This window comes from Mustela putorius, unplaced genomic scaffold (assembly GCF_011764305.1).
Source record: "Mustela putorius furo isolate JIRA1106 unplaced genomic scaffold, ASM1176430v1.1 tig00000083_pilon_pilon_pilon, whole genome shotgun sequence".
NCBI classification, from domain to species: Eukaryota; Metazoa; Chordata; class Mammalia; order Carnivora; family Mustelidae; genus Mustela; species Mustela putorius.
This window is the reverse complement of record NW_025421273.1, coordinates 26509325-26533721: the sequence shown is the minus strand read 5'-3', so window position 1 is coordinate 26533721 and position 24397 is coordinate 26509325. Positions and strand designations below refer to the sequence as shown.

Here is a 24397-nt window from a genome sequence, read left to right as displayed (position 1 = left end):
ACTGAATCTCTATAAGACATATATCTTACTATTATCTATTACCAAATAAATAACCACTACAAAAACCTGGTGTTGCTCAGATAAAGGCTGTTGAGCCTTTATCAGAAAAAGATGCAATTTGTACAAATTTACTACAAATTTGTAGTAAATCATAAAATGTCTGAAATTACCTAAATCAGTAAAAAAGCCAAACCAAAACTCAGATGCCTGAGATAAGAGATACTTTGTTGACCATAAGATGCTTACAGTAATCGGAGAGACTTCAATCCATCGAAGGTTCGAGGAGGAATACACCTCAAACGGTTGTAACTGAGAATTCTGAAAGCATACACAGCAGATTTGTTTTACTCAGATATCCCCAAATGGCCAAATGTCATTTTAAAAATAAAGCAGTTAAGAAAACGGTTGCTTTAGCATTTTATAAACTGGGAATATTGATGTACAGTATTTTGTTACTGTTTGTGTTTTCAGTAATACAACATATTTCTTTCTAAATGTAGTCTAGAATGCTTCCTGCCCTGCGGATGCCAGTGCCTCAGCTATTCCCTCCCTCAGCTGATGGACTTCTTAAAGATCTCTCCCAAGCCCACCACAAACATAAATTATTCTTTGTTTCTTTTCTGGAACCTATAGTTGTTTGTTTAAGGTTTGTTTCTGGTTTTTTTTTTTTTTTTTTTTTTGTCCATATCTCCCAATAGTATTTATATTTTTTGAGGGCAGGTTCTATTTGCCTTGTTAACGGAGAAAGTCCAAGTGCCTAGAAAATGCATTTTGTCCAGTGAATTAATAAATACTCAGGACCACATTTTCATACTCACAAGGTAAGGAGCTGGGTCATGTTGCTGAAGCTCTGATTAGAAAGGGTGCTTATTCGGTTGTTACTTAAGTCTCTATGAGAGAAAAAAAAGAAACAAATGGAGTGTTCTGTTACCAGAGAAAGTGAAATATTAGTGATTCTTAGAGAAGGCTCTTCTCACTCAGCCATAGTGGCACTGTTATATAGCACACAGCTTTTACCTGAGAATAACCAAACCCTGGATGATGCCCTAAGATAGATTAGAGGAGTCGTCATTATTCATGCCCCTGCCTGTTGAACTTAGAAGTGATGGTGTTTTGCTCTGGCCAGTGAAGGAAGTGTGGGCACCATTGCAGGCTTCACTTAACAGAAGGTTAGAGTGAGCTCCCTCTTCCTTCATCTCCCTCTGCTCGCTCCTCTGCAGGACTTGTGACGGTCCACAGTCAGCATCGGTGTCCTGGTCCCAGGACAAAGACATGGGAGGCAGTCACGACGGACACGTTTTATATGTGAGAAATGAACCTTTGTTCTCGAACCTTCCATTGGTTGCATCTCCTTTAGCTTCCCAGATACACATGCTCCCTGGTACACATAGCCAAACGTGGTAACTAAGGGCATCCATTTGATTACATTTGCAAAGACATAATGAAAAATGTTGCCCTTGGCAAAGTCACTGACACACAGTAGGCGGGTCCTCAATAAATATCTGTTGAATTAATAAATAAATAAGAGAGATGTGGGTTTTTTAACCAATGCTATGTGGCTGTTTATAGCTAAGTGTAACTGGTACTATTAGCTGTAATTTATATTCAGTGAACTTGATCTTCTTTATATTATATATAATATACCTGTAACTATATATAATGTAATGCATAATACATAATGTAACTGTAATAAAATGGAATATTGTAATATATACTAATATATATGCTATTAGTATATATATATGATATATGATATATATTTATCTGGCAACAATGCAAAAATGAGCGAGTATATAAATACACAGTCATAGAGCGATATGTATATAGTCACTGATTTTTCTCTGCTGCTAAATGCTAAATACATAAATAAAAGGAAGATTTATGAATAAATGAAAAATTATAGGTCATAGTTGATGATCACAGTATATATGTATATTCACTACTTTTTTCCTAAAGCAAAATGTATAAATACATAAATAAATAAACGTAAGATGCAGAAAAGCCAAAGATTATATATTCCTTTATGAAAATGACCAAAATATCAGTAAAATGAACCTATACAACATAGGAGCTTCATGATCCATCTTCTCAGCTGCTGAAGTACTATCCTTGGATTTAGAAAATAAATAAGTGTATCTATATTAGCAGCAGTTACTCGCCTAGAGTAGCATAAAGAGTCATTGGTAAAGCCATTTCTGGATCTACAAATGCTCATTTTTCATTTCCAAACTGGTTTTAAATAATCGCATACTGTCCCACAAATGACCCAATTCTGCTGAAGTGACCCTCTGGAAATTGAAGCAATTTAATGGTTTATTTAACAGAACAAAATGTATGTAATCAGTTCCTGCTGCTAGTAAGTACGTAATGAGAGGCAGAACAAGACATCTTAGGGGATATTCTTTCTTAATTTAATCATTTTTCATTTAAACAGTCCTACATACTTTGTACAAAGTGATTTTCTTACATGTTTAAGAGAAACTGAAAATGATTAACAGTGTTTTAACTAACCACAACCTTCCTAGGGCCAAGTTTACATTGAGAAATGTAACATTTTCTGTGACTTACATTTCTAGAACTCACTAATTAGGGATCAGCCTCCTTATTCTATGAACTCTAGAAACTGGTCTCCTCAGCCAGCCATATTTACTCTAAAATCAGATAGGACTTAAACTAAAAATAAAGTATTTCCCTTTATATTGACTCCTGTTGCTTATTTTTGTTTGCATGTCTTTTTTTTTTTTTTTAAAGATTTTATTTATTTATTTGACAGAGAGAGATTACAAGTAGGCAGAGAGGCAGGCAGAGAGAGAGAGGAGAAAGCAGGCTCCCTGCCGAGCAGAGAGCCCGATGCGGGACTCGATCCCAGGACCCTGAGATCATGACCTGAGCCGAAGGCAGCGGCTTAACCCACTGAGCCACCCAGGCGCCCTGTTTGCGTGTCTTTTGAGAAGCTTTACCAATTATTAGCAAGGCTACTCTAAGTGTGACATTATATACAGTACGATTGTATCTGTATAAATATTGTGTATATAACTAGATCAAAATGTTGGTATATTTAAAGATAATCTTGTATTACCACGTAAAAAATCATTTACAAAGATGAAAAAGAGAGATGTTATTTTACAAGGGCATCAAAGCAAAGCAAAAAAAAAGTCAATGTCTGAAATTTATGTTCAGAATGTCAGCATCTTTGTCAAGTTTACTTAAATACTGTGTAACTAAAAATGAATTTTATAAAATTAAATTTGAATACTGGAAGTCCATATCTTAGAGCATATCATATAGGAAAATCAGACCTAATAAAGTACATTTTCAGTAAATTTATTACCATCCACAACCTTTTTCTTAAAGTCAAGAAAAATACAGGTATTATTTTCTGTCTTTCTTTTCCTGGCTTGTCATCAAATAGCCCATGTTCATTATAAGTAGAAGTATCCGGATTCACCACGTTTCTGTAGTTCTCTGATACTTATACTTTACCATATTTGTACATTGAATTGAGGAGGTCCTTTCTCTAAGATGTGCCACTGCCTGACTGATATTCACTGAAGGGGAAGCTAGTGATCCAGAACCACAATAAGGAAGGAGGGAAGCATCTAACTGTAAATGATTTATATTATCTGAAAGGTGCACTCAATCTTCTGCCCCTTGCTACCCCGACTTTGGTGAACCAGAGTAAGTCAAAGATGAAATAAATGCAATATGTTACTTACATAAGTGTTAAATGTTTGTAGTTATAGAGCTCCTTAGGCACTAATGTAAATTGGTTTCCATCCAGATACCTAAAAACGAGGAAAAAAAATATTATCTTTTTTAAAAGGAACAATGGTGTGGCACAAAACAGTTGACACAATTTCACCCTTAACTGAGGCAAGGGAAGCACTCTGAATTCTGGCTCTAAGACATCATCACGCTTTCTCTACCTGGGATTGGTATTTAAAAGAATTAAAGGAGAAAAAGCTCAGTGATCCAATCCAGTAGAATTATCTGAGAGTGTAATCTCTTAGTGTAAATTATAAAACCAAGGAGAGGTTGGTGAGTCCAGTTCTTTGTGGCTTATGTAATGAGGCGAGTCATGTATCCAACCAGTTGTGAGTCAAGAAGTTTCATTCAACCGACCATATTTTCAGTCAGTCTTCAGTCTGCTTGAATTTACGGGGGGACAATACCATGAAATGCATTTACTACTGACAGAACCTTACTACTGAGGGCAAGACCACTCTTCGCCACATTAATGTGTATTCATACACTTAGTAAGGACCAATCGATGCCTTAAAAGAGATGTTTAGGAATGAGAATTAGATTTCAGTTAAAAATGACCTAAACATAGTTCTTAACCATTGTGTTTCTGGTTTGTGATAATAATTTTACATGATTTTATAGAAAATCACAACCTTTATCAAGGGCACAAATACAACATATACATGTAAAAGTACTAATCACATAACCACATATATGTGAAGTTTTCTTTTGTGATTAAAGTCAGCACGATAATCTGAGAATAGATAGACACTGGGCTAATTGGCAAGGCATAAAAATAAATGAATAGTTTAGTTTCTGTCCATAATGTCACAAAAAGAAAAATAAACTCCATCTCAAACAAGGCTGTATTTTTCCAGAATATAGATAATGAAGGGTAAGATGTCTTTCAGCAATGTGGGCTATCTGGCTACAGATGTGCCCACAAATGATTCTGGTCCAGTGGGCAGAGGGCGCCTGCTCCCCAGTGTCATGGCCCATCTTGAGATCTAAGGTTGAGGTGATTAGTATTTTTGCTGGATATAGAAGTAGCTGAGAAATTGCCTCAGGTAAAGTCTATCTCAAATAGTTCAAAATAAAAAAAAGTTATATAAAAGGTACAATTCATCAAAATGTGTAGTAAATATGGGACTAAGAAGCGGATATATGTTATGACTTCTAATTTATGCCTGCTCAGATTTTCTGCCTTTGTATTTCTTCTTTGACTCCTTTCTTAACTCCCCCTATGTATTTCTTGGTACCACTAGAGGGAAGCATAATCCCATAGACTTCAGTATTCTTCCTTTATTCTGGAAAATGTCATAACAGAAAGCTAAAAGGATTCAGAATGTGCACTATGGATGTTTACGTAAAACAATCTAAGAGGGAAATTATATGGAACTGATTAAAAATAATAGATACCACTTGTTCAAAATTGTCCACTAATATGTCCTCATTTTTGCCAAATTCTTTAATAATTTAATATAATACGCAATGAAATTTTTCTAGTACACACACATACGTGATTGTAGAGAAGGATCTTGCTGACTTGGTATGATTCTAAGAATAAGCTCTGGGGGAGGTAAAACTAGAATTCACAAGAGATGAGTTAATCTTTTCCTCATCTCTGTAACATGTTTCTTTAGAAAAGTATTACTTTGTAAGTACTTTGTAAAGAAATAGATTGAAGATTCAACTGTCTGACAGAAGAGACATATAGATGGCATAAACAGGATATGAATCAAGCAGGTTCTCAGATATAGTTTAATAAGGAAATTAAAGAAGGTTTAAAATTATTGGATAGGCATTGGGGAGAAGCACTAAGGTATGGGCCAGTTAGAAAGAAGGGGTTCTGCATGAAAGATGATCTGGTTACGCTGAGTGCTATGTTCTTGGCTGGGGTGTTCCCAGAATCAATGCTTTGCCTATGGAATACTCTGAAGGCATCTAGCAGGGTGGAGAGTAATCTTTCAAAATAAATACTTATTAAAATAAGAATTAAGTATTTAATTACACACACACAAATCAGTGCTTTGTCAGTTAACAGCTGTGACTGGCAGCAGAAGCTGAACACTTCAGAGCAGTCCAATTCAAGAGGGACCTTCTGTGTACGAGTGCTAAGATCACACGATCACACCTTCTTTTCCCCTCAATGTTCAATGCAGGACCAAATTAGGATTCCCAGAACTGCACATGATAGGCATATAAGTTCTCTGACAACGGAAGTGACGTCTTCTTGCAACTCATTACCTACGCTCCATGTTGCCAAAAGTTTATCAGAGCTGCTTATTTAGAATGCTTGCACACATGGGCATGAATTATAGGGACACATCTGCACAAATTACATTGGAACTTAAATCATTTCTGATACATAGTTCCACACAGAAAAAAATAAACAGAGGCAAAATGACTCAACTGCACTCATACCAAGCATTTGTTCCTGGTACATTAGTATGCAGATTATGTAATGGAAGGGAGAATGCATGTATCATATTATGCAAGCAGCTTGTTCTTGGATTTATTCCAGTCCACATATATAACATGAGGCAGCTAAGAAAGTGTGCATGGTGCTTGGTATCTAGAGGAGTACATACTGACCATGTAATCTGTGGTCATATATCAGATAAGAACATATTAGGGACAATTGGCTCCACACCCTTCATGGTCGGAGGGATTCTAATTCAAGTCCAAAGGGCAGTGCCTCTTTTTTAAGGATAAAGATCAGGCCAGTTTCTTCTACATCCTAGATATTTATGTATCCCATGTGGGAAGTTATTCTCCCAGGGGACACAGCGGTAAGGAATAATTAACCATATGGAATATCCTAGATACTGTGGATGGACTAAATATACATCTTTTTCCAAGGTGTATGTGATGGAACATGAGTCTTGCAAGATGGTCCATGAGAAAAGGGCTATAGGGACAAACAAGCATGGGAGCTCTCTTATATTTTACTACCCTCTCTTGGAGCTTGAGAGTGTACCTTAGCATAATACAGATGCTGAGAAATCCTACAGTGAGTAAGAGAGAAACAGACACAACCAGCATTTCCCAGATGTATCTAAAGGCTTTTCTATGATCTCTTTAGGGTTTTACATGATGCTATTTAATGGCTTATAGAATTTGGAAATGGGACTCTGGAGATTTTTATTGGGTTTCCACTTTTAATATTAATTGTTAAATTATATTTAATATTAATTAATTAAATATTAATTGTTAAGGAAACAGAAAGGCAAGCTCTACTTACAGTTCAGTGACGTCTCTGGGAATTCCTTTGGGCAAGACCTTCAAGGCCTTGTTACTACATCGGACGACTGTATCCAAGCACGAGCATTCCGTGGGGCAGCGGGAGAGTGGGGAACAGCTGCTGTCATCATTGCCTAATTTGCCAAAAGAAATAGAGGAAAACCCAGAGGCGTGGCTTTGAGAATGCAAGGAGGGATGTTATGCTTTTTTAGCTTAACCAACACAAGAGTCTTGAGCCACGAGATCACTTTGGAACATACAGTACATGGGGTGTTTATAAATGGAAGCTATCCATCTGATAGAGCACCAATTTCAGATTGCCTAGGGCTGAATTCCAGAAAATAACTAATAATTTATATCATCCCTCCAATCATAACAGTAATTTTCTTTGTTCAGTTATTTATACAAATTACACTTGTAGTGAGAATATGTAAATCTACACTGAATTATGGAGAAATTATAAGGACACAGACATGTAGAGGCCTAAAGGGGTAGATTAATTTAAAATGTTTAGCAGAAAATGTTCAGGCCACTCATTTTAAAACATAAGGCTTAAAGGGGGTCTCCATTCCCTAGCAGCTACCTTATGAGGCTATTAGGAGAAATCAAATATGGTGATCTATGCAGAGCATTAAAAAGCGAAAACTGTTATTTTTGTTAGGTTTCCTAGAATTCCTATATTTTTAGGTCAATTGCTTTTCTCCTTTGAAAATGGCAGTTCCTGAAAGAGATGCTTAGAATAATAAAGTTAAAATGAAGCCATATAAACAGCAGCCACCACAATCTGGAAACTGGAAAATTTAAATAAAACATTCAGAAACACAAATCAAGCGGACGTGGATGGGAAAGCAAGACTGAAGAAGTATGTGTCCTGTTTCTAAAACAAAACAAAACAAAGGCAAAAAAATACACGAAACTATCTGTCGCCTGAAGTAGGACACACTGTTCTAGTTGGCCCCACAGCAGGGGACTGGTCACGTGAACCCCTGGTGCCCGAAGATTTAGCAAGACTTTCTTACCATCGTCACACGTGAAGTCTTGGATGGCGACATCCTGGATGGGGATCTCTTTGAGGAAGTACGGCTTCTGACAGCGAGGATTTCCGGTTACGATTCTTTTCTTCCTGAGCCATTCACCCAGCCAAGCCAGGTAGCAGTTGCAGTTAAAAGGATTGGCCAACAGGTTTCTAAGAGTCCCACGCAAGCAAGACAGGGTTGAGTTTGGAATTTTACTTTCTTACCTCTCAAAACCCCAGGCTACCTTCCCCCCCAACCCCAACACTATTACTGCTGGAATGATTTCTTCTTAATCTTTGTATTCCCTGCCACCTCCATGCCTTTCCCCCATTCATACTCACTCACACCCAACCCATGGGATACATTTTGGGGGGGGGGCGCTCAACTATGTATGTTTGGAACTTAAAAAAATATCAATACTTTTACGTGAGAATTCGTCAAAAAAATTTATGAGGAAAAGAAAGCAAAGGCAGCAATTTGGGGGGTTATGCAGTGGATCCTGATAGAGATCTCATTTGGAAATAATTTAAACTCGTCAGTGATCTGACTTGCTGTCAAACTTCCCTCCACTGATAATGCAGTAATTTAATAAAAAGATGAAGGCTGATTACCTTATATTATTGAGTTTAACCTGACAACAGATATTTCATTAATTTGTCATTTCAGGATTTCCATCTCTTATTTGCTCCAGAGAATAGGCTTCCCATCTAAACTGACAGCTGAGCTGATTAAATGCCAGTTATAAAAATGAATTTACTTCTACAAATCCCAATACTTTTGGCATCTTACCACTTCAGCACAAACCTATTGACAACCTTATTATTTATAAACATGCCATCTTTAATATGCACAAATTAGTCACTCGATGTAAAGTGTCACACTTTATGTGGAAAGAGGATTAAGTACTTTACTGATGGATGCATGCTTCCCTCAAATTATTTCTGCAGTGACTTGAGCTACATTGGATATTTTTTTTCCTTTCTAACTACCTTCTGATTTAGATTAGTATATTTAGATGCCATTGTTACTAGGAAATCAAATACATTGTAAGATTTATCATTTCAAACCTTGCTTTTTTAGATACTGACAGATAAAAGAACTGAAACACATTGTTCAGGGGGTTAAAAACAAAAAAAACCCACAACACCTTCTGAGTGTCTACAGACCTACAAATATTCTTTATTTTCTAACTTTCTACATAAAATGTCCTCTTGGACAGGCTCAACCTATTTCTTCAATATTTTCCTAATAGCATAGTAAATGCCCTCTAGTGCACAGTTTTTGTTGTTGGTCTGGTCATCCTAATGTAGGCCCTGTCACTGTGAATGAGCCTTTTGAGCACAGTTTGTTGGCCATAACCCTATCAGCTCTGTTTTTATGATACTTATGCTGAAAATACTCCAATGTGAGAACACTGGAGAAAATATACAACATTTCTGTGATGTACAGTGCAGTCAAGTTATAATAAAGTGAAAATTTATAAATGAAGTCATATCACCTTATTCCAAAAAAAGAGTCGATGGAAAAAATAGTTAAATTTTTGTTATATTTTAATATAAGAGTATAGGTAGCATTTTTAGAAAGAATTAAAGAAGTTTAACATGAACACATTTGGTTGATCTGTAAACACTTGATCACATTTTTGTGAAATGCCTAATCATGCATTAAAATGCTATTAATAAAAGTAAGAAATATAAATACACGGGGTCAGTCGTACATAAACGAACATCAGCCTTCATACTTACAGAGTAGATAAAGAATGGAGAGTGTCAAACGCCCCTGGCGCGATGGTAGTAATTTGATTATCATACAAAGAAAGCAAACGCACAGAACTCAGTCCTATGAAACTGTCATTGCCAACACAGCTTATGCGATTACTTCTCAACATCCTGAGGGAAAAGAGACCACGGTTGGAGAGAAAGCACCAAACAATCAGTTTTGCCTATCTGAGGACCCAAATAACCCCTCTTTGCAAATGTGCAACATTCATCTACTGTTTTCTGAATGATCTCTTGTCCTTAGGAATAGCTAGCTGCCCATATACACCAACAGCTGTGTGAGAATAAAATAAATGCTTAGCTTACAATGACCACACTCAGTTACAGAAAAGCCCGGTGAGCCTCGCCTGGACTCCCGGCCCCATCTGAGGAGGGTAGAATGCTTTTTCCTCTGATGCTAATTATGTTTGCCTGATTACATAATGTCCCAATTCACCTACAGCTCTCTGAGCCCTTGAAGCCCCGTGATTTGTGTGTTCACTGTGGCATTACATTGGGAGCAGACAAGAATGAATAGTCACGGCAGATGGAGAACTGAGGGCACCTCAAGGATATCCATGCCAAGTTATTGTCAGCATGGGCTGGGGAGCCCAAATTAGACAGAGCACCCAGAAATCTTGCACAAATTATTGTCCTTATGAAAACTATTTTATTATTTTAAAGTTTGGAACTTAAAAAGAAGTAATCGTTAACAGATTCCAGTTGTTCACAATGAAGTTTATGTAAGCTTCTCTTGAAAGAATTCTGATTCTTTTTTTTTTTTTTAAGTCATTGCCATTAATAGGATTAACATAGTTGTCATTTCCTCATCACTGCTAAAGTTTTGGGTCCCTTTGTAATTCTTCGTTGAACTGTTTATTTGTGGGGCTTAGAAAAATTCCTTAAAACCCCCATGCAATGGACTCAGTGGGTTAAAAACCCCATGTAAAAATGAAGAGTTGCCATGAGTCTTATCCAGAAATAAGGCTGAAAGTTATTTCCCTGAATTTTTCTAGACGTGTGCGGACTACCCTACCCTACTAGAAGATTGCAGTATATAAAATAGAGAGGCAAAAATAAATTAACAGCAGAGTGTTCCTTTAAAATTCTAGATGGCTCTACAGAAATAAATAGAAATATTAATTTTTGCATTCTGCTATGTCACAGATAGGGAGAAAAAATGATGCTGTCCCTATCAAGGCATCACTTTATGTTCAGAGGGAAATGCACAACAGAAGGTCATTTCTATCAGCACTATCATTTGCTGTAAGTAACAAAGAACACTTGGTTTTAATCTTGGTGAAGTCATGGATACCTGGGAGAAGCTGAAAAAAGCTTTACTTTCTGTTGCTAGAAAAATCCATAAGCACACATAGGTATGACATTTTGCCTGCAGTCTCAAATATTCAGACTCACTGAAATCTGTGCACATAATACTAAGAGCATTACTAGTCCTACGGAGTTAAGAAGTCTAGGGATAGTAGGGTGCTGTGTCAAAATCTTCACAGTCCCAAACTGAAAGATACCACTTGGAGAAATACATATGTCCAGATAAACCTACTTTCATCCTCCGAAAACTCTGAGCTTGTTCTAAAATGCTCTATTATTCTTGTGTAGCAGAGTGGCTGAAGGAGACAGCCAGTGGAATCTGTCTTAGGTGCCAAATACAAGAGGCACAAAAACATCGCTAAAACTGTAATGAAGGAGGACATGAATTTAGAGGACTTGTCTCAGGGAGAGTCCTGTGAGTGGAACCAGTCAGGAAAAAACAAAAACAAAAACAAAAAACAAAACAAAAAAACCCCCACAAAAACACTTTAATAAGCTGCTTGAGTTGGTGTTATGAACTCGACTATATGCCCTTAAATTCATATGTTGAAACCCCAACCCACAATGTGACTATATTTGGAGAGAGGGCCTTGGGGAGGTGATTAAGGTTAAACGTGGGACCCTAATGTGTTAGGACAGTCTTTATAAGAAGAGGAAGGGACACCAAGAGCTTTCTCTCTCTCTCTCTGCACACAGAGGAAAGGCCATTAAGAACAGAGTGAGAAGTTGCCATCTACAAGCCAAGAAGAAATCTTGCCAGAAACCAACCCTCTCAGCCCTTTGATCTTGGACTGGTAGCCTCAAGAGCTGTGAGAAAACAAATTTCAGTTGTTGAAGTCATCAGTCTGTGGCATCTTGTTATGGCAGCCCAAGGCAGACTAAGGTAGGTGGGATATGGACTCCTTCCTCACCTCCTTACCCTCCACTCCCCATCCCTCATGCTGCCCCTTCCAAAGAGAAGGTTCCCCTAACAAGTAGTCCTTCGACTAGTATGCAACAAAGGGATTCATGTTTTCCTGCTTGCAGGATTCATGTTTTGTTGTTGCCTGAGGCACCCTCAGGGAGGGGACCAGGGGCAGGAGTAGATGGAGCCACCTGGGGTGTATTTTCTCTGCTCTCCCCTCCCCTTTCCTCAGTATCTCCTCCATAAAAAAGGCTAAAGGAATATTTGCACAACATTTTGAAGGCACTCAAGTTAGTCTGTGGGAGAGCTGCAGACTGGTTCTACCGGAAGTGAAGTGCCATATTCTCCCCGTGAAGCTCAAGGAGCACACATCTACGTTCACGAGCAGAGATTTTTCAGTACGATTTGAATTTAGGATGCTATGAAGGCATCCACATGGGCAAGGGAAATGGTCTTCTCCTTCTGCATCTGATAGAGCGCAGGCAGGGGACTTCTCGGCTATCAGATCCCCTGGCTGTGGCTCTGATGGTTAGGAGACACGACGGAGCTTGGACCTCTATCCACTGCAAATATTATCAGTGGCTTCTTGGTTACAGGTAGTTTCCTTCGCGTCTACCAAAGGCTTCCAAGTTTGGGGTTGTGTCTCTTCCAATTTTCAGGTTGCCACTTTTGTCAAACATAATGCATACCTTAGAGATCATAAAAACTAAACATATGTATTGTAGAAAATTCAAGTAACATAAAGTGTTGTTTTTGTTATTCAATGCAATCCCTGTCCTCTTTGGCCAAGAAATTTTTTAAGAAACATATATAATTTATTTTTCCTAACCTCCCTACTCCTGAGCAAGTTGACATATCTCTTAGCATGTTTCTTTGAAATAGATAGTACAAGATCTATCATGAATCAGTCTCTCTTTTTCACTAAGACCTTATGGAAGCGAAAGAAAGTGGTTTCCAGAAAAACTTGGTTATTCTGCCACAGGGTTTGGATTGGATTCTGAAGTTTGAGCCCGGGGGCCAAAAGCAAACATTAGATGGAGGTTGAGGAACGGGCAAGAGGATGAACATTTTGAAGCAGAATGGGGACAGGGAACATACCCCTACAAACATTGGAAAAAGGGCAATCTGTTTGTTGAGGAATCAGCAGCCAGGAGACAGTCTTGATCTTTGGCAAGCAACATACTGAAGTCAAGGGTGTTTGAGTAAGGCACTGTTTGGATGCACAAAATGTGTGTGTGTGTGCATGTGTTTTGTGCTTGCGTGTTTGTAAGAGACAGAGAAAGAGATGGGAGGGTCAGAGGAAGTCTGCACAATTCCCCAGCCTGGAATTATAACGACCAGTGAACTACAACGCTATGGTAAAAGAGTCACTATGCAGATAAGAATACTTACAAAGTTTTCAGGCTTTCTAATCCCTTGAACATCTTATGCTGAACATTTTCCAAACGATTACTTGTGAGGAGTATTTCATTGACACCAGATGCTCCTTCAAATGCTCCTTCTTCAATGTCTGTAATCTTATTGTTGCTAAAGTTTCTAAATAAGAAAAAAAATGTTGAAAAAAGATTTTAAGCTATTTCTTTTTTCTTTTAAGATTTTATTTATTTATTTGACAGACAGAGATCACAAGTAGGCAGAGAGGCAGGCAGAGAGAGAGGGGGAAGCAGGCTCCCTGCTGAGCAGAGAGAGCCTGATGTGGGGCTCGATCCCAGGACCCCAGGATCATGACCTGAGCTAAAGGCAGAGGCTTTAACCCACTGAGCCACCCAGGTGCCCCAAAGCTATTTCTTTCTAACAAAGAGGGCACTGAGGCAACATGCTTGATTATTTTCTTCTAGTGAACAAGGTTTTTCATGATTTCCAAGCTGTTGGCTGCTCACCACACCCACAGCTCTGAAAAGACACCCCTTCCTATTCCATCAAGTCAAACTGATGATAGTTCTGAGGGACAATGTCAGCGGTAAAAAATAGCAGCCCAGTCAATGTCAGATTGTCTGCAAGGGTCCCCAGGAGTGTAAAATTCTTGAGGTCAGGTCAGGTATTGAGTTGTTTAAACTTTAATATTCAACATGAAGTTTAATAAGGAACTTTTAAAGTAAGTGTCCCTGATAAAAACTATTAAATTAATTAATGACTAAAAGAAGGCTGTTGTGTAGAGAGAAGATGGATGGGTTAAATGTGTGAGGATTTAGCTTGCATCAGAAATGTATCTGAATATGGGTTTGTTCCCAGTCAAACCTCTCACTGCGTCCAAACAACCCGTATTTTGGATGATACAAAACACAACATTGCTTGCCCAGAGGGCAAAAATATCCAGGTGCAGTAACACCTTCCTATAGGTTCTATCTTTCTCTTTCTCACTGTTCACTCCAAGATAAGGAATGACCCCAGAGCCAGGGTCATTTTTATTTATCCTTTTATTCCTCCATAAACATGTGCTCAGAGTAGTTCCTCTATAAATATGTGCTGAATTGAAAGGTATGAATAAAACGAAAGAGCAATCAATGTCAGTGAAAAAGAGAATAATCAAACAGCAAGAAACTCTTTGGGAGGCGGTATGATATGGGGGTCAAGTGCACAGGATGTAGTTTGCTCTGCTGTGTGCAATCAATGTGACCGAGGGTCATTTACACATAGACAAGAACAGATATTACAGAGCAACCCTCCTTTTCTCCTTTTGGTATTTCCTCTTGTATGAAGGTTGTTCCGTTGGCCTGATACTCCTGACCTCTGTTCTGACCCTCCCTCCTCTTCAGGGAACAGGAATACTGCGTGACTGCTGTTGGAACTGCTGAGTTTATAAACTTATTTTAAAATATGAGTTGTGGATATGTAGTAATACAGATGAGCTATCAAGTCAGTTTACCAATCATTAATTTTGACTATCTTCTAATGAAAGTTTAATGAAGCAAAAAGTCAAATAGTTGACATGAATGTGCTGAAAGAGATATAACAGTGTGGTTTAGGGAACAGTAAAGGAAGTTACAAAACACTACTGAGCCCATTTCTAATGAGCTTAGATTGCCGAATCCCTGCTGTGGCCACATAACAAACCAGCTGTCTGAATTAAAGTAAGACACAGGGGCTCTGCTACAAAAAAATGTGGTTGGCATCCTAGAATACATAGAAAAGAGGTGGTTACTCAGGCTCCTCTCAGAAATTACCCTAAATTCATGTCACAGGTATTCACTATAGGGAAATTTCTCCAGATCTTTTATAGTTCCCAATTTCCAAAGAAATCTGAATAAGACTGCACAGGGCTTTGAAAAACACAGCAAAACACCAAAGAGATTTAAAAAGGTGGCTAATGCACGGCTTACATTTTACGTAACTGTGGAAGTTTCTTGAAGATTCCTGTAGCTTCCAACACCGTGAATTCATTATTATTGAGACGCCTCAGAAAAAAAAGAAACAAAAGTTTCAATCACCAACAGCCAGGAAGGGATTAAGTTTAATTTCTTTTACAGAAATATAAGGTCATTTCATGATTATTCTAAAGTAAAACATAGAATACATGTCACAGAAAGTCTGTGGAAGTATTGATTTTTCCCCATTTCACTCAAAAAAACTTTTAAAGATATTATTTATTTTATTTGACATACAGAGATCACAAGTAGGCAGAGAGGCAGACAGAGAGAGTTAGGAGGAAGCAGGCTCCCTGCTGAGCAGACAGCCCGATTCCAGGCTCCATCCCAAGACCCTGGGATCATGACCTGAGCTGAAGGCAGAGGCTTTAACCCACTGAGCCACCCAGGCACCCCATTTCACTCAAATTTTAATGAGCAAAATATTAAGAAGCTCACAGTAAAGAAAACCAGCAACCAAAATTCAAGGCCAGCTCTCTCATTCAGAAATCTGTAGAACGAAGTTTCTCAAACCTTGCCCAAAACTATTTTTACCCCAGAAAGCATTTTGGACCATTTTTTCCTAATCACTTGCTCCATACATTTTTTACTAACAGCTTTTATGATATGCAATTTATATGCCATAAAATTCACCCTTTTACAGAGTGCAATCTAGTGGTTTTAGCTTATTCACAAAATTGTGCAACTATCTTTGCTACCCAATTTTAGGACATATTCATCACCCAAAAGAAAAATCTCATATCCATCAGAAATCATTGTCAATTTGTTTCCCTCCCTGCTTCAGTCTTTGGCAACCACTAATTTACTTTCTGTCTCTATGGATTTTTCTATTCTGGACATTTTTTCACTTTACTTAATGTTTACAGGACCTATCCATGTTTAGCATACATCAGTACCTCATTCCTTTTTATGGCCAAGGAATATTCCATAGTATGGATATAACAATTTGGTTCATTTATCTATCAGGGGATAGGTATTTGAGTTTGATTATCATGAACAATGCTGCTGCCAACACTGGTGTACATACAAGTTTTTGTGTGGATATATGTTTTCAATTCCTTTAGATATTTATAATGGTATAAAATTGCTGGGTTACAGGGTAAAATTATACTTAACAATTTGAAGAATAAGCAAACTGTTTTCCAAAGGTGTGTCATTTTTATATTCCCCCAGCAATGTATGAAGGGTCCAATTATTGTTTTGTTTTTATGGCCCTTCTAGGGAATGTGTTACCTCACTGTAGTTTTGATTTAGGGTTCCCTAATACTTGATGATACTAACCATTTTTTAGCTTGATGATAATGAGTGCATTTGCTTATTGGTCATTTGTATATCTTCTTTGGAGAAATGTACATGCAAATAATTTGCACACTTTTTGACTAGGTAATGAACACCTTTATTGCTGAGTTATAATAACTCTTTATATATTCTGGATATAAGTACCCTATTAGATATTGATACATAAATATTTTCTTCCCAGTATTAATTTTTAAATGTATAATTTACAAAATTCTTAATTTCTTAAAAAGCACACAAACTTTCCTAATTACTAAATTAGATGCTAGTGCTGTAATTCTTAAATGTCAGATAAGCCTACTTAAGCTGTTATCTGCTAGAAGATATAAATTGAAATATTATTTGTGATAGTATTAGAAATATATACAACTCCTTACATGACCATTGCAATAGAGTTCAGGCCTTTTACTGTCTGAATGGTCTCCACACATTTCAAAAAATCCTGAAGCTTTGAAATAGATTCAAAAACTAACAGGAATAATAATAATAAGTATCACTATAGCCACAGGGCAGTTTATGTCATCTCTTTGAAAGCATTACATTATTTTTTTTTATTTTTTTATTTTATTATTATTTTTTTAAAGATTTTATTTGTTTATTTGACAGAGAAAGATCACAAGAAGGCAGAGAAGCAGGCAGAGAGAAAGAGGGAAGCAGGCTCCCTGCTGAGCAGAGAACCCGATGTGGGGCTCGATTCCAGGACCCTGATATCATTACCTGAGCTGAAGGCAGAGGCCTAACCCACTGAGCCACCCACGTGCCCTAGCATTACATTATTTTAAATTATTTAAATTGTTTAAGATGCATTAAGTGACAGGCATGAGTTTAGGCACAGTGGGAGCTAAACTATAGAACACAATCCCTGACATCAAGGAGTTACAAGCTAGTGGAAGACAAAAGGATTATACAAGCATAAAAGGACAACCAACTTTGCAAAGCAGTTAATAGCAAATACCAGATGGTGCTATATATAAACGTTGCTAAGATGTTCACAAAACAATGAGATTTCACCAAATTTCTCTTGAATTTTTAGAACACTAGCATGACTTTTATAAATAAAGTCACTAAAGGCAAACCATACTTGGCATAGAATCTACAGATGATTCAACAAACATATTTTAGCACCTAGTATGTGCTAGGCTTGAGGTAGGGTTATAAATAGAAACTGATCTTGTTGTTCTTCCAGCTCTTCCTATGCTATCCATTGTTCAGGGAAAAACTATCCTCTGCACTTTAATACTCCATAATCACGGAATCCTTCCACCTTCGAGTCAGTGAGATAATAAAGCCAATAAAGTCTCTCTGACTGAATTCATAATTAACAGAGATTCAAAATGGTGACTCTCCAACTACTTTTTTGTAGTTGCTGCAAAAGACTGTATACCTTAGAAATCTATTACATATTTAGAAATGGGTGCAGGCATAAATAACACCCAAGAAACAAATATCAAAGGAATGCTCTTATTATTAGCATTATTAAAAACTAACTGACTTTTTGAGAGGTAAATTAATTTCTGTAGTCATGTCTTGGACCAGAAAGATGAAGTAAGAGAGCCTCTAATATATCTTTGTACAAAGAAGAGTTATGGTCATGTGCGTTAATTAAAATCAATGTAATTCTTGAAAATAAAAGGGAAAGAAAAAAATTGCAATGCTATGCTGTTTTCATTCGCTCCCTCCCAACCCAGATTTTGTTGGGAGATGAACTCACAGCTCTGCAGTATACTGGGGAATGTGGTCGGGAATTTTGATGAGTTTTTGATTGGAGCAATCTACTGTGGTTCCTTCACAGCGGCACTTTTCAGGGCAAGCCAAATCTGCAAAGCAGTCCCCACTTAATTTTGATCGATAATCTTCTGTGCCTATTGAGGATTCAAGGGGAAAAAAAAAAAAAGATACTGAGTCTAAAGGTTAGAACAGTTGTTAATTTGTAGGAAGAAAAATAGTAAGATAACTATAGATTATGCAGCAGGGAGACAACTTGGGGAATTTTTGGTCAATGGATGTCAGGAGAGGGTTAAAACAAGGGCTTGGAATTTGCTGGAAAAAAGAGTAACCAGATTCACAGGACAGGAAAACATTAATAGAGATGAGCTTTTCACAGCTGTACTTTCTGCTGATCCAGTTATGAGCCATTCTAGCCTAGTTGACAGCTAATCATACAATGGCTATTAATTGTTACAAAGTTTATTTTTTTCTCTGAGTCAGGAATTTAAAATGTATCCAGTAAGAAACATATTCCTATATATCATTTTAAATTAGGGCTTTCAAGGCAAATAGATGTACTCAGGTTTTTAATTTTTCTATGGTCTTATATTATTCTCTCCCTCTCACATAATCTTCAGAAACGCCTAAAAAAGCCCTCTTTTTTCATTTTGATTTTATAAAAGGAGACAAGTAAATCCTGATTTAAGCCTCAGCAGCTTGTCATGCTGTAGAAAGCTGCGTGACGTTCCATGGTGCTTGACGGAACCATGTTTTACTCATACCTGGCAACCACATGGTTAGATCAAGCACAACAGAAAATCTCGCGACATAATCACTACACCATCCACTAGGCCAAGGGTAAGACCGAGAGGAAAGATGAAGGGAAGCAGGAGAAAAAGCTACAGACGTTCTGGAAACGTAATACTGTTTACATGACATGCATTCTTCCCGCAGAATGTTTATGACCATAGTAAGAGTATTACTACCGAAGATTTCCTGGAAACACAAAGAAGGGGCTACACTGAAAGGTGCCTCCACTGTTCCTCAGAACTGCAGAATGGAAACAACAGCTTTCGGGAACAACATCCAGGAAGAAGTTGAAGGTGAGCTACAAGGACAACAGAGAAGCTCAAAAGATCTGTAGTTTCTTCTTGAAAAAAAAAAAAAAAAAAAAGGCGCAAAAGACCAAGACTAGAAGAAGGTACATCAGGATTGAAAAGGGAGGACATTATGTTTCAGATCAGACACTTTTACTTACAGCCAAAATGGTGAATTCCTGCAAAAGTAAAAATCACCAAGGAGGAAAGAAAGAGTAATCCCAATTAAGATTATTCAACATATATAAAACTACCGAAGGTCTCTTCCTTCTTTCCTTACTATGGCAATTATAGGGGGATGGCATAGTATGACAGCCATCATCATGCTTTGCAAACGATTGTGGTACTTTTTTGAAGCACAGTGCTCTTACAGGAAAAGCAATGGCATACGAGATGCACAGCACAAATTAAGTTCTTGTCGATTCCTTTAAAGTGATGAGCTCTCTGCAAGATAGATTTTCTGTTGAGTTATTACTATAATATCTAGAATGCCATATAGAATGGTAGTAGGCAAGTAAACATGCAAACGTAAGTGAAAAACAAATCACGGAGATTTTCAAAAGCAAATACATCTGGATTAAGCCTTATGTGGTGGCTTACATGCTTTTTAATGACCTTTCCAACTTATACATAGTGTCACTTAGTGGAAATGAAATCAGAACCTCATACAATTGCAAAGCTGAGTATGATCATTTCATTAGATTCGGCAATTAATGCCAGGGCATTTACTATGGAACTGTTTTCCTGTAGTTTTCATTTTAAAAGTGAAATGAAGAAATACTGGGAACAGAGGGCTAAATGACAAGTACATTAGGTATCTTATATTTAAAATAGTCTGCATTCAATGAAATGACAAATGATGTTTCTCTTATGGAGACTCAATAGATAAGCTAGGGAATTTAATATAATCTAGGGGAAAAAAGGAGAGAAGACCAAAGAATTCTTCCAAGTCCTGACTTCTGTTGCTATTGCTTTAATGTAAACTGAATGATCATAAATTATTGACAATTAAGCCATGATATCACATATACAATGTATTTCCCAAAAAACCTATTTTGACTGCTGTCAATAAATAGGCAAAACTGTATAAGAATTTATGAAAACATTTGGACATTGGATTTTTAATTTATGAATCAGAAATATTAATTTATAAATTACTAATAAAGTATATTTAAGTGTAATAGATTGAATAATTTGGTAACAGTTCTATTAACTACCACAATTTGAAAATTTTACTAATATTAAAGTTTTATCCTACAGGTGTTGTGCTGTATAGAATATGGCTTTTTTCTGGGTTAAGTAATGGCTATCAGATGACTTTCTGCTTAATAGTGAGGTAAAGATAATGAATTTTAAAGATTCCCTATGAAGGCCAATCAACTGTTCTATTCAACATGTTACTTCCTATGCAGCCTGTGTAATATATAAATATTATTGATCATTCAAGCTCAAAATAAGAAGTAAAACAAAATCTGTTATACACATAAAATTATTCAAATTATAATTAAATAATGGCAAATAACACATATCTCCTTAAAATAAAGACCGAACCCAGAACTCTTCTTTAAAAACCAGTAAGGTTTTTGCAAACTAACACCGTATAGAATATCTTCTTATTGGTAGCTGTTAAAATATATGATAGTCTAGGATATCCCCAGGAGATGGTAAATGTAGCCAATCAATTACTAACATATACTTTTATACAATGGTTTAAAACAAACAAGTCAAGAGGCATTTTACACAATTGGCAGGCAAGGAAAAAATAAACATATTTCAAAGAGCTAGTTCCAGAATCATCAGCCTTGACAGTGTTAAGATTGTAGTGGTAAAACATTTCAATTACTTTTCTAAAAAATATTTTATTCATCTGCTTAAATTATTCAAGACATTTAGTGCCCTGGAACATCTGAGGCTTTCAGGATGTCTGTCAGTATTGTTTTTGTGGAGTTACTCTGTCACTCCAGGTCTGTAACAACATTGACTCACAATGTATAATTGCAAGTCAACAAGCAGGAAGTTGCTTTTTTATGTGAAAAGTGAAACAACAGTAAAGCAAAATAAAGTGAAAAGGGGGCACTTTTTTAGTACAAAGACTTATGTTAAAAAAGTAAATTTCATGGTTGACAAAAGAATTCTATGTGTTTTTAACTGATTTCATATAGAACTGGCTCTTTGACAACAAGAAAGGTCTGTCTTTAAAACCAGCTCAATAAGCTATATTTTAAAAACAGGTTGAAAGATCAGATATACAACATAAGGAGAGAAAATGATTTAAGTAGAAGGCTATAGGTTCAGATATTTTAGCTACTGTGAGAAATTTTAGATAATGTACCAAAGTGAGAGAGGAAAAAAAAGATGGGGGTTTAATAATACATATGTCTAACATCAGAAGCTGCATGCAAAGGTCAGGTTTTCAGGAAACAGCTACAAGTGATCTATGCAGAAGTCAATCTATCTACAGAGTATCCACTGTACTTTCAAACACATGCATATCAAAGTTTCAGAAGCTATATTTTATAAGGTGAGGAAAGGGTGTCTGCCATTAGTCCTACTACCGAGCAAAACCTACCTGGAATGAAATACTGTTCTTTAGCTAAATAAAAAAAAAGAGAAAAAAAAAATAGAAGATGCACCTGAATGTCAGCAAGCAGAGATATGAGTTATATTAGATTAAGAAGGGACTAGAGATACTATAGATAATTAAGTGAATTATATTCACAGCAGTGGCTGAAGTACAATAATGTACAGTGAGTAGTAAATGTCTCTAGGACCATGGACAATAAACAGCTTTGTTTTGATATTAGCTTTTTAGTATGAATTAACTGCCGAATGTGAAATACCCTGGAAATGGTTAGACGGCATACTACTCAAAACATACAGAATATATTTTAGCATAAGAACATAGAAGAGATGAGACCAAAGCAAATAGTAAACTTCAATAAAGTAAGCCTTTTATATAATAGTAACTCAATGGATCTATATTTGGCTTTTTATATACACTACTCCCCAAATCCTAAAAGATGGCCTTTTGGTAGAAAAAAAAAATTATCCTCACATCCCTATTTAAAATAAGAGGGTGAAAAGTAAGTAAACACATTTAGTGTGCGAAGCAAGGGAGCAAGGGATCGGGAAAAAATCCCCCCCCCCCCACTTCCGAGCCAGATCAAATCACACTACCAAGTCTCAGTTCACTTTCTGAAGAAATGAGAACAGGATTTATTACCTTAAGTTTCTCAATGGAGAATAATACAACAGACATGAGACTTAACAGACATAAAAAGGATTCTGAGCTTGCTAAAAGGCCCCTGTTTAGGTTGAACCCTAAAAATACAATATGAAGTATCCAGGCATCTTTTTCTGGTGGCTGGTAGCCTATTTGTTATGTTGGATATAGTGTTAAAAATATTACATATACGAGTGGTATATGAATGGTATCTACGGCTCTCTTTATTTTGTAACTAGACAGAAGAAAAAGAAGTATATTCTACAATGTTTGGTAATTCATCTGAAGACCAGCTGTCTCTAGGTCTCCATAACCACTGTTTTGGTAACACAGGCGAAGTATCTCACATGAAGTAAGAAATTACCTGAACAACGGAATTTCTTGCTTTTGATTTGTCCGATTCTTTTGTTTGCCAGACGCCGGGGGCTGGTGCAGCGGGCACCACTGGTCTCAATGGGGTTGGTATGGAGATAATCCGCCAGCCACTTGAGATGGCAATCACAAATAAAGGGGTTCTGGGCCAAATGCCTTTCAGAAACACAGACAGAATACTTTTACACATGACTTGCTATGAACTCAACTCTCAAATTCACAGTGAAGACAGCAGTCATCGTATTGGATCCAAGCCATATATACATACATGGTTTGAATGGCCCGGAGAGGTGAAAAAGTCCCCTTGGCAATGGTCTGAAGCTTGTTGTCGTACAAGGAGAGAAGGTTCAAGTTGTGCAGATCCTGAAAAGCATCTACCCGAAGGCAGTTTATCTTGTTGGCATTCAATAATCTGTTTGATCAAATAGTTGTAGAATTAAAGTGTAGCATCTCGTTAACCCACCTTCAAGATTCTGTCCTTCTTGAGAAATACAAGAAACCAAGAAAACATTTCTCTGAACCTTAGTACTAACATTTTAACTGGAATAATTTAGGTATCACAGGTGGAAGATATGCCAGATAAAGCAAGGGTCATGTGGTTTAATGAATGTCTACATCTAGTGGTACTTACACATTTATTCAATAAAAATTATTCAACATATTCTCTGGAAGATGAAGAGGTAAGGCAGTGGACAAAGGTGAGTGAGACCTAACATCTGTCAAGGACACCATAAAAAAATGTCATAGAGCATTAGTCTCTCTAGATGCTCTGAGAAGCAGTTCAGGCAATTTTCAAAACTGAAGCCAGAGTGAGCCTTTTAAAACACAGAGCACTTTCTCTCAAAGCCAGGCAGTAACTCTCAAATCGTTCTGAGTGAAGCCAACATCCTGACAAATTGCCTCAACACACAGTAGGACCATTAGCATCCCTTTCTGAACTTCATGACCTCCAAGTTCTCTCCCCTGGATGCTTCAGCTTCAGTCTCCTTGTTGGGGATCTCTTCGTAGAATGTTTTCTTCCCTGCTGTCTGACTCTTCTTCTTTGAGTCTGTTGCCATCTTATCTTCTCAGTTCAGCCTACCCTGACCTCTCTCTTCAATACAGTCGCCTGTGGTTGCCCCACCTCACCCTCTAGCACACTCAATTTCTTTGTTATGATCTGTTTATTTCTTCTATTTTCTTAAATACATATTTCTCTCTGTTGCCTATGGTTTATTTATTACGTTATTGCTGTCATTTCTGTTTCCTCAAGACAGGCATTCTCGCTTGTGCCTAGCACATACAAGGAGCTCCATAAATATGTTGTTGAATGAATGCTTTAGGATCCTCTTGGAGAGTGACACA

The 24397-nt window shown here is 37.1% G+C and overlaps 1 protein-coding gene across 4 annotated transcripts in view; it reads right to left on the bottom strand.

Annotated features, from left to right (window-relative positions):
- SLIT2 (slit guidance ligand 2) overlaps positions 1-24397 on the bottom strand; it is a 357600-nt gene that overhangs the window by 61585 nt on the left and 271618 nt on the right. For 2 of the 4 annotated variants that reach the window (XM_013061510.2, XM_004762698.3), the window contains 12 exons: positions 23322-23465; positions 23046-23209; positions 22028-22051; positions 18366-18516; positions 15314-15388; positions 13386-13529; positions 9749-9892; positions 8007-8173; positions 6989-7121; positions 3717-3785; positions 819-890; positions 247-318 (listed from right to left, as the gene is read on the bottom strand). In XM_013061510.2, coding sequence (XP_012916964.1) covers positions 247-318; positions 819-890; positions 3717-3785; positions 6989-7121; positions 8007-8173; positions 9749-9892; positions 13386-13529; positions 15314-15388; positions 18366-18516; positions 22028-22051; positions 23046-23209; positions 23322-23465 — 1359 coding nt within the window. The remainder of the gene's footprint in view (positions 1-246; positions 319-818; positions 891-3716; positions 3786-6988; positions 7122-8006; positions 8174-9748; positions 9893-13385; positions 13530-15313; positions 15389-18365; positions 18517-22027; positions 22052-23045; positions 23210-23321; positions 23466-24397) is intronic. The other 2 variants (XM_013061511.2, XM_004762700.3) reach the window with 1 other exon arrangement.